The 14,559-nt window shown below is 43.8% G+C and overlaps 1 protein-coding gene across 1 annotated transcript; it reads right to left on the reverse strand.

Moving 5' to 3' along the window:
* Nucleotides 1-11,001: 11,001 nt before the first annotated feature.
* Nucleotides 11,002-11,955, reverse strand: LOC128122098 (olfactory receptor 56-like). The gene has a single exon (XM_052757372.1). It carries the CDS (start codon nt 11,953-11,955, stop codon nt 11,002-11,004), a length of 954 nt encoding a protein of 317 aa, XP_052613332.1.
* Between the last annotated feature and the right edge of the window lie 2,604 nt (nt 11,956-14,559).

A 14,559-nucleotide genomic window follows, 5' to 3' on the forward strand; every position in this document is an offset into this window, starting at 1 on the left:
CCTCTGTGTGTTTATTTGGATTTGAGTGGCTGCGGACCAGGTGGGATACAGGAAAACTTCCAGCTACACCCCATTAATTGCAAACAGTAATTATGTAAGAATACCTGAGTACAAATACCTACTGAATATAACAATAGTAATAACATATTTCCTCAAAAAGTCAACACTGATCTGTCTGTCTGTCTGTCTGTCTCTGTGTGTGTGTGTGTGTGTGTGTGTGTGTGTGTGTGTGTGTGTGTGTGTGTGTATGTGTGTGTGTTGGTCAAAGGACAACTTTTTGAGTCAATTCTTGCCTTCTTGTAATCCCAAGACTCTGGATTCTGAGACAGGAGGACCACCATGAGTTTCAGGCCAGCCTGGGCTATAGATATATAACTTAGGCAGAGTTTACTCCTATACCATCTGCCATCAAAGTCAGCTTTCTGGGTTAAGGGTGTCATTCAGTGGTGAACATTTGTCCAGCGTGTGTAAGCCCCTAGGTTCCATCTTCAGCCCTCAAAACTGAAAAACAAAACTAAATTCTCCCTCATACCTTTTCTCCCGAGGAGAACATAACACAAAATGTTATGTATAAATGCATGACACTGGAATAAATAAGAATAAAGACTAAACATTTATAAATAGTGGCTGTTGGTTAAGTTGTTGGTATGTTTGTCTTCCCTCATAAAGCTTTGCAAAATGAATAAAATGTGTTTTTGAAATTTTGTTCCTAAACCACAATATGGCACTGTCAAAACAGTGACTGACAAAATGGTCACGATAACCATGATATTCTGTAGCAAAAATGGAGGTAGCTTGAATTCCAACAATGAGTTTTCCACTGCTCCAAAGACTCAGAGAAAGTATGATAGGCTCTGAAAGAGTCCAGTGGAAGGAACACCTATATAATTGATTAAAATGTAGCATCACTGGTTAACACTGCCTGTGTTACAGATATAGATAGCCATTACTCAGTTTTTTACTATGAAGTATTTTCATGCACACATCATGCGCATAAACAGACTTGGGCATATTTGAGTATCCATTCCATCACCAAAAAAAAGAAAATGAATTTTCATTAAATAAATTGTCATTAGTATTTTTAGGCATAAAAGTACCAAACTTGATTATATCTCAGGGCTACTTTTTAGTCTGTGGCTCAGCGATCCAGAGGCCACAGGGGTGGTCCTTGTAGTGTACTCTAAGGAGCTGTGCAGCTTAGCAGGAAGTTTTTATCCAGAACAGACACCGGAAGTTAGCTGGGCACTACCCTGACACCCATTGCTCCAGTTAAGGAAAGCTAGCCGGGCGGTGGTGGCGCACGCCTTTAATCCCAGCACTCGGGAGGCAGAGCCAGGCGGATCTCTGTGAGTTCGAGGCCAGCCTGGTCTCCAAAGCGAGTTCCAGGAAAGGCGCAAAGCTACACAGAGAAACCCTGTCTCGAAAAAAACCAAAAAAAAAAAAAAAAACAAAAAAGGAAAGCTAATTACCACCAGTTAACTATCTTAAGAGTAACTGAAGATGAGGGGTGGGTATGTGAGAACAATATTCGAATATGTTCTTGCCACCTCTATTCCTGGTTGGAAATTGTGGGCAAATTCAGGTTAAAAAAACAAAAATGGAAAACAACAAACAAACAAAAAACACTTCAAAAAAAAAAAGAGCTCACCAGAAATAAATAAAAAGCTCCTTGTTGTAGTGGTATTTGCTCCACCATGACCTTGAGCTATTTGGCCCAAAGGAGGCAATGCTTCCTGCTGTTGTACGTAACCTCTTATAAGGAAAGGGAGAAAGATCACAGACAAGAGAGGTGGCTCAGTGGTTAAAAAGCACTGGCTGATGTTCCAGAGGACCCAGGTTCAATTCCCAGGCCATCCAGTGTCTGATCATGCCAGGATTTTCTTTTAAAAAGGACCCATGTGACCCCTCTCCCTTCCCTTTCCTTATGGTCACACACAACAGCAGGAAGCACCTGCCTCCTTTGGGCTGTATAGCCCAAGGTCATGGGCGGAGTAAATACCACTACACCTTGACTGCATGACAGACCCAGACAGATAACACGTGCACATGTGTGCACATACACCCTAACTTCTACATCCTTCACAGGATGCACACACACATTAACTGAGTAAATTTGTCGGTTGCCTGAGACAACATGTGAGGGTTTGGCCCAAACTGAATAGTGTAACAAGTGAGTACCAACTGAGTTTTCACTGTCTTCTGTTTAGCTGTCCGAAACTCTGATGTTGCCCCTGGGAATGAGTCAGGACAGAAAGAGAGGGAAAGGTTACAGTGTTACACCCAGTCAGTTATACACCACGAGGAAGGAGAGAGACAGCACTTATGAGTTCCAAAGATTTTAATAAAGTCATCACATAAACGGGTCATTGATCGGCCAGGACTGCAGGACAAGGACTCGGGAGCCTTGTGTCTCCTGACAGCCCCGAGCAGGGGCAGAAGTGGGGTTTATAAGCACAAAAATCACAAACATTTGTTGCCAAGGTACAGTTAACAATTTTCACCAATCAGGAATCAAAGATTAGGAACTTTCCTTGTGTGTTCCACCATTGTCAAATGTCATACAATTCACGCCTTTTAGTCTAACCAATCATATTCATTTGTTCTTTCTGTTGTTAGGAACAGCCATAATGCTTCTAGAGAACTAAAGACGCTTAGCGACCATTTCTCTGGTTTTTGGGAGGAGGTTGATCAGCCATTGGAAAGTTCTCAGCTCCCCTAGGGCTTGGGAACCTGAACTTTATTTCACCCTACAGGTAAAATGAAGTCTGAAGTCACAATGGCAGCACTCAGGCCAAAATGCTTTTGCCTGCTCCCTTCAATAGAGGTAAAGACAGAGAAAGGTTTAAAGGCCTGATTTTCATCTGCTGGACCAGACTAGTGTCTTGTTACATCAGACTCCAGATTGCCTACCAGGAGCTATACACAGACCTTACTCTGCCTTCCTAAAGAAAAACCCTGCACAACTATTGAGGTGACCAAAATTGAATTTCTTAATCTGTTTCTGTGATCTGGATATAATGAAATGACTTGGATTTAATTTTTTATCCATGTTTTTGTCTTAGTCATATTTCTTCCTCATACGTAAGCCTGCCTAGTACATCACAGATAGCCTTTATGAAAAGTTCCTCTCATAAGGAAATGAATAGACCAACATATTATTTTCTCTCCTTCAACCTCAGGTATGGATCATCTCCTTCAAACAACGTATCTCCAGAATGCCCAGTCACTGATCCAGCTGCTGATAGAGAGAAGTTAGGTGCATTCCCATCCTGACACTCCTATCTCCTAAGTGACTCATTTTGTCCTTTCTCCTAGTAGCCTTCAGGTGAGACATGTCCTCCCTCCTCAAAGTTATCTTCACTTCTTCCATTCTCTGAGCATCTGAAATTTTTAAATCTCATTTTGGACGTCATGATTTTTCAGCCTTAAGCATTTAACCACTGAGCTATCTCTCTCCAAGCTCTTAAATCTCATTTTAAAAAGACCTAGGGTTATTCATAAACTTAGTGTCTTATACCTAAAGACAGGGCACTTCTCAAGTCAGAGGGCTCATCCACATTATGGCAAGCCTGAGTCTTATGACCCCTGTGGTCTCCCAACAGTGCTGTCCTTTGAAACACTGGCGGAGAGCCTACAGGGACAACCATCCCAAGACTCTGGGTAGCAGAGGCTCTGCCTCTGGGGTGCTTGTCCTGCACCCAGGGGCCACAGCTGTGCCTGCCCATCCTTGGGTACTACTTAAGAGGCTCCTGGGTACCCAAGATCTTAACCTTTTATTATTGCTTAGCTTCTCTTGGAAAATAGCTGGACCAGTGAATGCTTCTACCCACTTTTCCTAATCTGAGGACACCATGGTGAGTGGGCCACATTTGGGGAAGTAGAAGTTGGAGTTTGAGAGACACAAGGTTCCTAGAGGTTTAGAGAGATGGGCCCTAGACCGTGAATCTAGAGCCAAAACTGAAGCAAGGGGGTGGGAGTAGCCAAGCCCAGTAGAGAGTTGCTGAGGCCTAGCCAAACATCAGAGGATGTCTCCCACAGGGATAGTGGGGCTTTGGCTCCCTCTCTGCCTATATGGAGCGCTCAGTGCTAAACTGCTAAGTTTGGCACCTTAAAACCCCAAAGTCTTTCTCTCTACCCATGCCTTTACCCCATCCTTCCCCTTGCTATCTCTGGAACCAGGTAAGCATGCAAACACACACACACACACACACACACACACACACACACACACACACACACACACACCCTGTCTTTTCCTCTGTGCAGAGTCGAGTGGAAAGAAGGTAAGAGTGCACACACTGTTACCTTCCAGCCCATGATGGTAGAAGTTACTCTGCATTTGCTACCATGCCTGGCTTTTCTTTTTCATGTGGGTGCTAGGAATCCAAACTCGATCCCTCACTCATGAGCAAGCACCTTCCTCATCTCCACATAAAAAACACATGAGGCACCAAAGGCCACAAGGGTACCCGGCTTCTGGGCTGCTGCCACCTGTGGCCATGTTGGAGTCCAAGGGACCTGCCACCGCTGTGGTCACGCCGACTTGAGTGGCCTGTGCTACCACCCATGGTCATGGTGTCGTCTGTGCCCGGACTGCGGCTGGGGGCCATGCCATGTCTGGGTCCACGGCCCTACCTTAGCTACGGTCTATGTCAATGTCTGTGGCTCCTGTTAGCACCCAAGGCCCTGTGACTACCCAGGATCTGGGCGGTCACCTGGGGCCATGTTGAAGTCCAGGGACCACCCTGCTGCTGGGCCTAGTCTGATTTGAGAGGACTGGGCTGCTACCCAGGGCCATGGTGACATCCGGGCTCAAGCTGCTGCTGCTCGCCATGTCTAGATCTGTGGTCCTGCCGCCGTTGGGCTCTGTGTTGATATCTGTTGCCTGTGTTACCACAAGGGCCCATGAGAACCATATGTTGAAGCATGAGGGCCTTGTTGAGCTGCCCTCCCTCCTCATCATAGAGCCAACCCTGCCCCTTAGGGGCCCTGGGATAATGGACCTCAATGGCCCCAGCTTAAAAAGGCTGCCCCCGCCCCCTGATAGTAGAGCTGTCCCCTCACTTGTAAAAGCTGGGGCCACCCCTCACCACCAGCATGGGAGAGCTGGCTTTGCCCCTCACCTGATGGGGGTGGTCCCAGCAGCCACGTCAGAACAACCCAGATACTACCCAGACACACATCCAGGGCACTCTCCAACATTTACCCCATCTATGACCTGCTGTAGAGTGTGAAGGGACTGGTCCTGTGGAACCATAGCCACAGGATCTCCATGACTCAAGGCAACTGCGGGATATCAGAGAGGTGTTTTGGTGAGGGTCCAGTATTGATGGTGTACCAGAAGCCAGAGGCCTTGGACCTGACCGACAACACATTAAACAATGAGTATTTGTAAGTAAAACTGTGTGGACAAAAGGGTCTACTGAGTGATACACAGCAGCTCCCAATGCCACCAAGACAAATGAAGAGGCGATGGAGAGGTGGGAAAGACAGGAACGAAGTATTTTTTTTTCTTGCTTGCTTTTTTGTTTGTTTGGTTAAGTTTTTGCTTGTTTTTGATTAATATTCTTATTCGCATTTTTAATTTTTATTTTATTTTTATTATTTCTTTTTTAGTTTTCCTTTGTGGGGAGACACTATAAGGGTGAAGAGTAGGTATGGAGGGACTGGGAAATGAGTGGGATTGGGGTGCATGATGTGAAATTCCCAAAGAATAAATAAATAAAATGTTAATAAAATAACAATAAAACAATAAAATAACAATAAAAATGTTAATAAAAATAAAAGAAGCGCATGGGGATGAACTCTTGAGCAGCTGCAGTGTTTTGAGATAATTAACATTCCTGGAGGCCTAGAGAGTTCATCTTCCTTGTCCTCCTGTTAGGAATCCCCATGGAAACAGATGATGAAAACAAAGGACTTGAAAGGAAAGGCAGGATCTTGGGCTAGATCTTGGTACCTGCTGCTTCAGGATAGGTGGGAAGGTGCTGTGCCAATGAGTCCATGCCTGTGCCTACAGGAGGGCAGCTAACTACAGCTGCATGCACCACAATCTCACCAGGGTGCATGCTTCTGTAGTTGCTCATTCATCTGTCCTACGTGCTCTGCCTCTTGTCCTTTGCAGCTAGACATGTGTTCAGCAGTGCTCCGGCCACGTTCTTCCTTAGCTGAGAACTGTGCAAAAATCCAGCCTAAAGTGGGATTCTGAGGGCCTGAGCATTGGACAGATGAATAGCCTTCCCAAATAGGGAGGCTGTGATTATGCACTCTGCTAGGTCGGAAAGGAGACCCTTCCCATTTAAGAATGGGCCTGAAAGAAAAGTCATTTACCTGTATAAAACTGGTATGTTTTAAGTTTTTAATTCAAGTGCTGGAAATTGAGCACAAGGCTTTGCCACAAGCTCTGTGCATGCACTCGTGAAAGGAAGCCAGAGGTTCACCTTGGGGGTCATTTCTCAGGTGCTAGCCACCTCAGTGTGTTGTTGTTGCTGTTTGTTGTGTTTTTCTTTTGTTTTTGGTGACAGGATATCTCACTGACTGGAGGCTTTCCAACTTGATTGGCTAGCCTCCTCCCAGGACAGAGATTACAAATATGCTGTCACAGCTATTTGTAGGTTTGGGGAGTGGAACTCAGCTTCTTATGCTATCATAGCAAGTACTTACTGATTGAACCAACTCCTTAGCTCCCCAAGCCATCACCTACTGAAGAGATTTAACATTGTTTCCATGAATGTTTTGTTTTTACATGTTACTCATAGATTAGTTTAGATCTTAACGTTTTCCCCCTTGCCCACAGCATGAGTGCATCTCCATCCACACTGGCCAGGCTAGAGTCCAGAAGAGCATGCCTGCTGGGAGCTCTACTGCCTAGAACACAGCATATAGTCTGATGGCCAGATGCTAAGAGGCAAGACTGCTGTGGGAGGAGAGGATTCTTGCAGCACTTTTTTTCAGTAAGATGAGCTCTGGCAGGTGCATGTCCAGGGCAGTAGTCATAGACCTGGAATCTATAGTCACTAGTGAGTTGATAAGAGTCTGGCCTAAGGTTTCCTTCATTGTTCACATGCCCAAGTCAAGTGTCTCCCTTCAAGTATGCAGAACGAGCAGATTTGCACAGGTGGTTAGTGATGGGTAGCTCATTTCTTTCCCTTTTCCTGATGAAATTCATATTGGTGCCTACTGGTCTCTCTTCCACCCTGAGCATCTCATCACAGGCACAAAAGATGCTGCCAGTTACTGCCTGTGAGTACTATACTGTTGGCAAGGAGGTCAATGACCTTGTCTCAGACCAAATTTGCAAACTGGCAAATATACCTAGAGCTACATGTTTAAAGTGTGGTACAAGCTTAATAGAATGGCCAAGTGTGTCAGCATTCTCAGTGTCTGTTAAGATGGAGAATAGGCTGTACACTGTTGATAGGACTTCGACAATTGTAATGGAGCTATTGTACTAATTCCTCCTGCTTACACTGGTGGATATAGTTCATGATTAAAGAAAGTATAAATAATAAATACTACATAAGAAAACAAGTCCTACCTAAGGTTATGGATTGGCCCACCCAGTCATCCACCCCATCTGTGATCTGCTGGAGCATGTGAAGGGACCTGTCCTGCAGACCCAAAGCTGCAGGATTTCCACACACAGGGCAACAACAGGCTATCCAGGAGGAGCCCTTGTGAGGGCCCAGCATCAATAGGGCACTAGAAACCAGAGACCTCAAATCCAGACTCTTTGCAATGACCACTTGCAAGTAGAGATGTATGGACAAACAAAGTGGTTTACGGAGTGACTCACTGTGTCACACTGCAGCTTCCATGACGAGATTTTTAAGTTTATTTATTTATCTTACTTTTTTCTCTTAAATTTTGTTTTATTTGGGGGGATATGCAGGAGTGGAAGGTGGATGAGAAGGGATGGGGAAATGAATGGGATCAAGATACATGATATAAAAGACACATAGAATAAATAAATAAATTAATTAATTAAAAAGAAAAAGAAAACATGTCCTGGCATTAAAATAGTACATTTTCTTCCTCCCCTGCAGGCTGAACAGTACACAGGTCTCCAGGGCTTTTTGATTTTCAGGAGTATTGGTGAGGGATCTGGATCTGGGTTCACCTCTCTGCTGATGGGACATCTGCTCAATCTCTGGATCCCAAAGTGGAGAGAGAACATAGTCCCCAAACCTGCCCTCTGACCTTCACATGCACAGTATGGCACACACACGCATCTGTACACACAAATAATAAAAAATATTGCACAAGATCAAGCCAGCCAAAATCCCAGCATAAAGTTCCACCCATATTTGAGGAGATACTGGAAGTTGGTGGCTGCTGGGGGAGAGGGTCAGTTTTCTTCAGGAATGCAGGCCCTGAGAGGCTGTCCATGCTCCAGCAGACGGTCCCACACATGTGCACACATAGGCAGCACTAAGTGGACTCAATGACTATTTTTTAGACACGTGAAGTTGATAGGAATAAGGGAAGAAGTGGAGACGAGGGAGTATGAGGGACAGATTTGCATACATGAATATTAAAACACTTTAAAATGTAACCAGTTACAAAGTCCCTGTATGCTGTTCCTGTGCTTCTCAGCCACAAGAAGGAACAGGAAGCTTTTAGAAGTCATTTGCTTTCTCTGAGCCTCAGTTTCTCTTGCTTATCAAATTGATATTAACAGAGCTGTTACAGAGGTCAGATGGAATGTGGGACATTCCTGGGGTAAGAAGCACTCAGGTCCATGGCATTCTGCCCTCTGGTGCTTTCTAGTCCATACAACATTCACCCGGGAAAAGCATTCACCTGTGTCGTGATCTCCTCATGTGTGTTTTGTTTGGGATGTTTTTGTCTTCTTGCTTGCTATTCGGGGGACTGAACTCTGTGCCTTGTGCATGCTAGCCAGGAGCTCTACCACAACGCTCCAGTTCAATCCGTCTCATAAATTAGGTTGGAAGCACGAACTCCTATATCATGGGGTAATCGTAATGAATATGTGAGATGGTGTAAAGCAGTGGGTAAACATGAGACAAATCCCTTCACAGATGAATTGGCACTCAGGCCACAGAGTCATTGGCTATACATAATGATACTCCTTCATTTCTTTCACTGGCTTTCCTTTTTAACATATTATGAAGGACGTTAATTCCCCTATAAAGTATCCTCTTATCTCTCAATTTCTCAAACCAAATTCAGGATCAATTAGACTATTAATGGGCTGGTATAACAGGTTTGAATATGGAAGAATCCCAAGTTTAATATTTTTTTTTTAAAAACATTTTCTTTTGGTAAAAGATCTTTACTATATAGCTCAGGCTGGCCTCCAACTAGCAATCTTCCTGTCTTTGTCTGTAGATAAATTTAAATATTCCCTGCAGAGATATTTTGCTAAATGATACAAGAAACGTTGCTTTAAAAAAATGGGGAAAGTTCTCTCAATTGTATTTTAGTCAGTGCCCTAATGGAGGTACATACAGAGATGAACATGTACGGCTAGAAGTGGAATCCAACTCCTTGCAGCTCAAATCCTACTATGATCAAAAAGTCACCTTAAGTGAGCATGGCAATAGAAAAAAGTCAAGGTTTATGATGAAGCGTAGCTATCTCATTTTAAACCAAAGAGGACCTGGAAGTTGCCGTATTAACGGGGTTTGGAGGACATTCTCTCCCAAAATAAAATAGAACAAAATTGTCTAGTTTAGTCTTCAATTATGTTTTTATTCAAAGTGCATGACAAAGCCAGAAAATGTAGGACAAGCAGAAAGTGAAGAAAACATGACCCTGTTCAGAGAAAAGCCATCCAGACAGACAGACAGAGATCACATGGGTTTAGAAATAGATCATGACTTTAAATCTCAGAAACGGTTTCATGAATGTGAAGACTATGAGAATAATTGGACATATGGAGATCTTCAAATATGTTTGAAAGAGAAATGGAAGCTCTAAGAATAAAATGACTCTAAACTTGAGAAACACAATGGCTGAAATGATGGATTACAGTGTGGAATCAGAGCCATCTCGGAAATGGAGGGAAAATGTCAGCAACTTGCGATAGAGACAGATAAGCTTCTACTGTGAGGGATGGGCTGGTTCACAGTCCAGGATTTTGTAGACCACATGATTTCTGTCACAACAACCCAACTCTTGTTTTAGCATGAAGGGGACTTAGTGGAGCTTGATCAAAACAGCCAGTGGGCCAGATTTGGCCTGTGGGATAGAGCGCTGGCCCCTGAACTGCAAAATGAGCTAATAAAAAATTGCAGAACCAAAACACATTGAAAGAATTATGGCCACATCAGATACCCAAGTTTGGGTATCCAATAGTCTGAAATTGTTAAGTTAGAGGCAGTAGCTCATGTATCATGGGACATTTGTGATGAATATGTGGCTGCAGAATGCCAGTCCAAAGAGTCTAAGAAAGGAGGGAGGAGCTGGGCCTGGTAGTGCTAGAGTCTCAGCACAGAGGATGCTGAGACAGGAGGCTGATAGTTTGAGGCCACCCTGGGCTACATAGTGAGACCCTGTCAAAAAATACAAAACAAAGACCACATCAACAAAGGCCCCCAAACCTGATAGATATTTATATACATTATTTTTAAAGTTATAGCTATAGTCTTTCCTATGGACTTAACAATCTTAGGGCAATTCAAGTTCATTGGTTAAAAACAAGCCCACACTAGTTAGTGCCATACCATTTTCAAGTCGCTGAAGACAAGATATCTAGAGGAAAAAATAACCAAAAGTAACCTTACAATGTAGGATCTTATTAAAATACACAGGTGACTTCATCTCAGAAGTAGCTAGAAAAGCTAATGGAAAGACATTTGAAGACTACAAAGGAACTTGTGAACATATAATTTTATACCCAGTAAAAATATTTAAGAATGAAGAAAACACAAATGTGTGCATGTGTTTTCAATAGGCTACATTTGTGTCTCCCCAGTCAAACCGTAGTTGCCTGATCCAGGCTCTCAAGTTCCATAGCTCACATCTTCGACGCTGTTTTCAACCAGGAGCCCCACTGCCACAGGGACACTTTCCCAGGAGTTTCCTCAGGGCCCCAGTCACTTCTTTGTTCCTTAGACTGTAAATAAGAGGGTTGAGCATGGGGGTGATCATGGTGTAGAAGGCAGAGACCACTTTGTCCTGCTTGGAGGAGTGGTAGGCCTGTGGCCGCATGTACGTGATCATGGCAGCCCCGTAGAAGAGGGAGACCACCATCATGTGGGAGGAACAGGTGGCAAAGGCCTTCTGCCGGCCTTCTGCAGAGCGCATACGGAGCACTGCCACCAGGATCCGGATGTAGGAGGCAGAGATAACAGAAAAGGGCAGGAGCAGCATGAGGACACAGCAGACGTAGATCATGGTCTCATAGAGGGAGGTGTCAGCACAGGCCAGCTTGAGCACAGCAGGGACCTCACAGAAGAAGTGGTCAATCTCCTGGGAGCCACAGTAGGGGAAGCGGAGTGTAAAAACAGCCTGGATGAGCCCATCCACCAGGCCAAAGAGCCAAGACCCTGCTACCATGAGCCAGCAGACACGGCGGCTCATGACTACAGAGTACCTCAGGGGGTTGCTAATGGCCACATAGCGGTCATAGGCCATGAAGGCCAGCAGGAAGCACTCATCCCCCAGGAGGGTGAGGAAGAAGAGGATCTGGAGTCCGCAGCCTGTGAAGGAGATGGAGCCCCGGCCCATGAGGAAGTCAGCAGCCATCCGTGGCACAATGGTGGAGATGAGCATGAGGTCCATGAGCGACAGCCAGCTGAGGAAGAAGTACATGGGGCTGTGCAGGCGAGAGTCCATGAGGATGAGGAGGATCATGAGCCCGTTGCCAGAGAGGGCCACCAGGAACATGACCATGATGATGGAGAAGAGGAAAAGGTGAAGCGGAGAACGAGTGAAGAGGCCCAGGAGGACAAAGTGGGAGATGAGAGTCTGGTTGCCAGCCCAGGCCATTGTCAGGGAGAGCTGGGATCTGGAAGCAGGTTTATAAAATTCAACATTATAATACATACATATATAAATATAGTTAACATAATGTTGAGGACATTGTGGCTTTGCCCAGGGTGTTGTCATCTTTAAATATGACTTTGTCTAGAATAAATGTGTAGTCTCTTTAAAGATTTTTTTAAAAAAAAAAAGAACCAGGTGGTGGTGGCACACGCCTTTAATCTCAGCATTCGAGAGGCAGAGCCAGGTGGCTCTCTATGAGTTCAAGGCCAGCCTGGGCTACAGAGTGAGATCCAGGACAGGCATCAAAACTACACAGAGAAACCCTGTCTCGAATCCCCCCGCCCAAATAGTGTTGGTTAACTTCTAACACTTTCTACATGTAACTGAGAAATTAGTTTCAAGCTTTTTTTAAGAACTAATGGGACCTGTCAGGAACTGGTCTATTCTCCGGTCTCATATCTGATTCTCTAGGTCAGGACTAAGGATGTTGTTCAGGGATCAATCACTTACCTACTATGCACAAAGTTCTGGGTTCAAACACCATCACCACACAATAAGATAACATAAAATCAGTAAAGGCCCCAGGTCATAACCACTTGAGGATTTGCTGTTTTAAGAAAAGTATGTAGGCAGTAAAAATGATCAAGCGGGCATAATCTCTCTGAATTTCAGTTACCTGTTATTTAAATAGAGACAGCAGTAGGTACAGAAGCTGGTGGATGGCGAAGATGTGCTATGGGGATGTAAGCAGCACTTAGTGGTTTAAAACTGATGGCGGGTGCCATTACTTGGAGCATCTGTCATGTGCCAGGAACTATGGTAAGGACTCTACTGTATCTTCACATCTAACCCTCATAATTACCCTTAAAGTTGCAGGTGCGGTGGTGCACACCTGTAATCTCACTCCCCATGAGGGCCACTGAGGCAAGAGGATCTTGAGGTCAAAGTCAGCCTTGGCTACATAGTGAGACCCTATTTCAAAGCAAAACCAAATAAGAACACAAAGTCCTTGTGAGAAAAGGATGGCAATTAATTTCATTAATGACAAACTGAGGCCAAGGAAGTTTCGTTATTATTTTCAGACATGAAAGCTTACAGTATGTTTTTAAAACACATTTTAATTACATTTCCCTGGGGGGCAGAGGGTGCATACCTATGTCTCCTGCCACTGCAGCATCTGTGTTGAGGTCAGAGGACAACTTGCAGAAGTCAGTTCTCTCTTTCCACCACATGCATCCCAGGGCTTGAACTCAGGGCTGCAGTCTTCTTCAGACTCCTACCGGCTGAACCATCTCACTGGCCCTTATGGTACTTCTTATCTTAAAAAGCTTAGTAAACGAAGAATATCGGAGGCAATGGAAGCGTCCAACAGAGAGAAGTAACTAAGGGGCAGCGAAATGGCTCAGAGGGTAAAGGTGCTAACAACCAAGGCTGACAACCTTAGTTCTATCCCCAGATCACACACGTTAGGAGAGAAAGATTCCGGCATGTGATCCTCTGCCCACCATATGTGTGCTGCGACACACATACACACAAATATGATAAAAATTCAGAAGTAACTAAAAACTATGATATATGGTAAAATAATATTTAGTCAATGGGATATTTATGACATTTTATTTTATTTTATTGAAACAGGGTCTCTCTGTGCAACAGCTCTGGCGGTCTTGGGACTCACTTTAAAGACCAGGCTGGCCTCAAACTTATAGAGTTCCACCTACCTCTGGCTCCCCAGTGCTAGGATTAAAGGTATGTGCCACCATACTTGACTATTTATGACATTTTAATATAAAAATTTAGTAATGGTTTTAAGAATTTCTCAAGGTTTGAAGATAATATGCCAAGATATTAACAGTGTAATCTGTTCTGTGTAGTGGCATTAAATATCACTTCCCTAAATTTCTTTGTACTTTCTACATTTCTATAAGAAACATGGAAAATTAGTTTAATTTTAAAGTTATGCTAAATCAGGTTATTGTGTGGCTCAAAAATGAGAAAAAAAATAAGTCATGTATAATTCTACACCTAAAAATCATTAGTCTTCCCATAATTACCACCAACTAATTAGCAAAATTAACAGAAAAAGTCAGAATATTTACTTACAATTGCAACAAGAATGGAATAAAGATCCTTAACTTAAAAACTTAACTGACAAGTATTTTTAGCCAGGCATGGTGGTGCAAATCTTTAATCCCAACACTTGAGAGAAGATGAATCTATGTGAGTTCAAGGTCAGGCTGGTCTACATAGTGAGTTCCAGGACAGCCAGAACTACATAGTGAGACCCTGCCTCAAATATATTATATATATATCAATATATCATATATATTGATGCCTGAAGGTAGATTAGGCTTAACATTGTAAGGGTACAATTCTCTCCCAAATCCACGTGATCACAAGTAGAATCTCTCTAGGATATTGGTATTTTGCAAATGGAAGTGTTTGAGCTGGAGTTCTCTTAGAAGTTCCCCCAGAGCAGTGAAAAGGTCAAGAACTTTCTGATTACTGAAGGCTGAGCATACCACACATCCTGAAGGGGCAGAAGCAGTAGAGACTTAGCAGAAATAAAGGAAGAGGTGGGACAGGAGCACCAGCGAATAGACCACA

This window comes from Peromyscus californicus, unplaced genomic scaffold (assembly GCF_007827085.1).
Source record: "Peromyscus californicus insignis strain IS unplaced genomic scaffold, ASM782708v3 Scaffold_3__1_contigs__length_106647218, whole genome shotgun sequence".
Taxonomy (NCBI): Eukaryota; Metazoa; Chordata; class Mammalia; order Rodentia; family Cricetidae; genus Peromyscus; species Peromyscus californicus.

Excerpts from the sequence above, each read along its gene's own strand:
- LOC128122098 (XM_052757372.1), bottom strand. The coding sequence starts at position 11,955 with ATGGCCTGGGCTGGCAACCAGACTCTCATCTCCCACTTTGTCCTCCTG.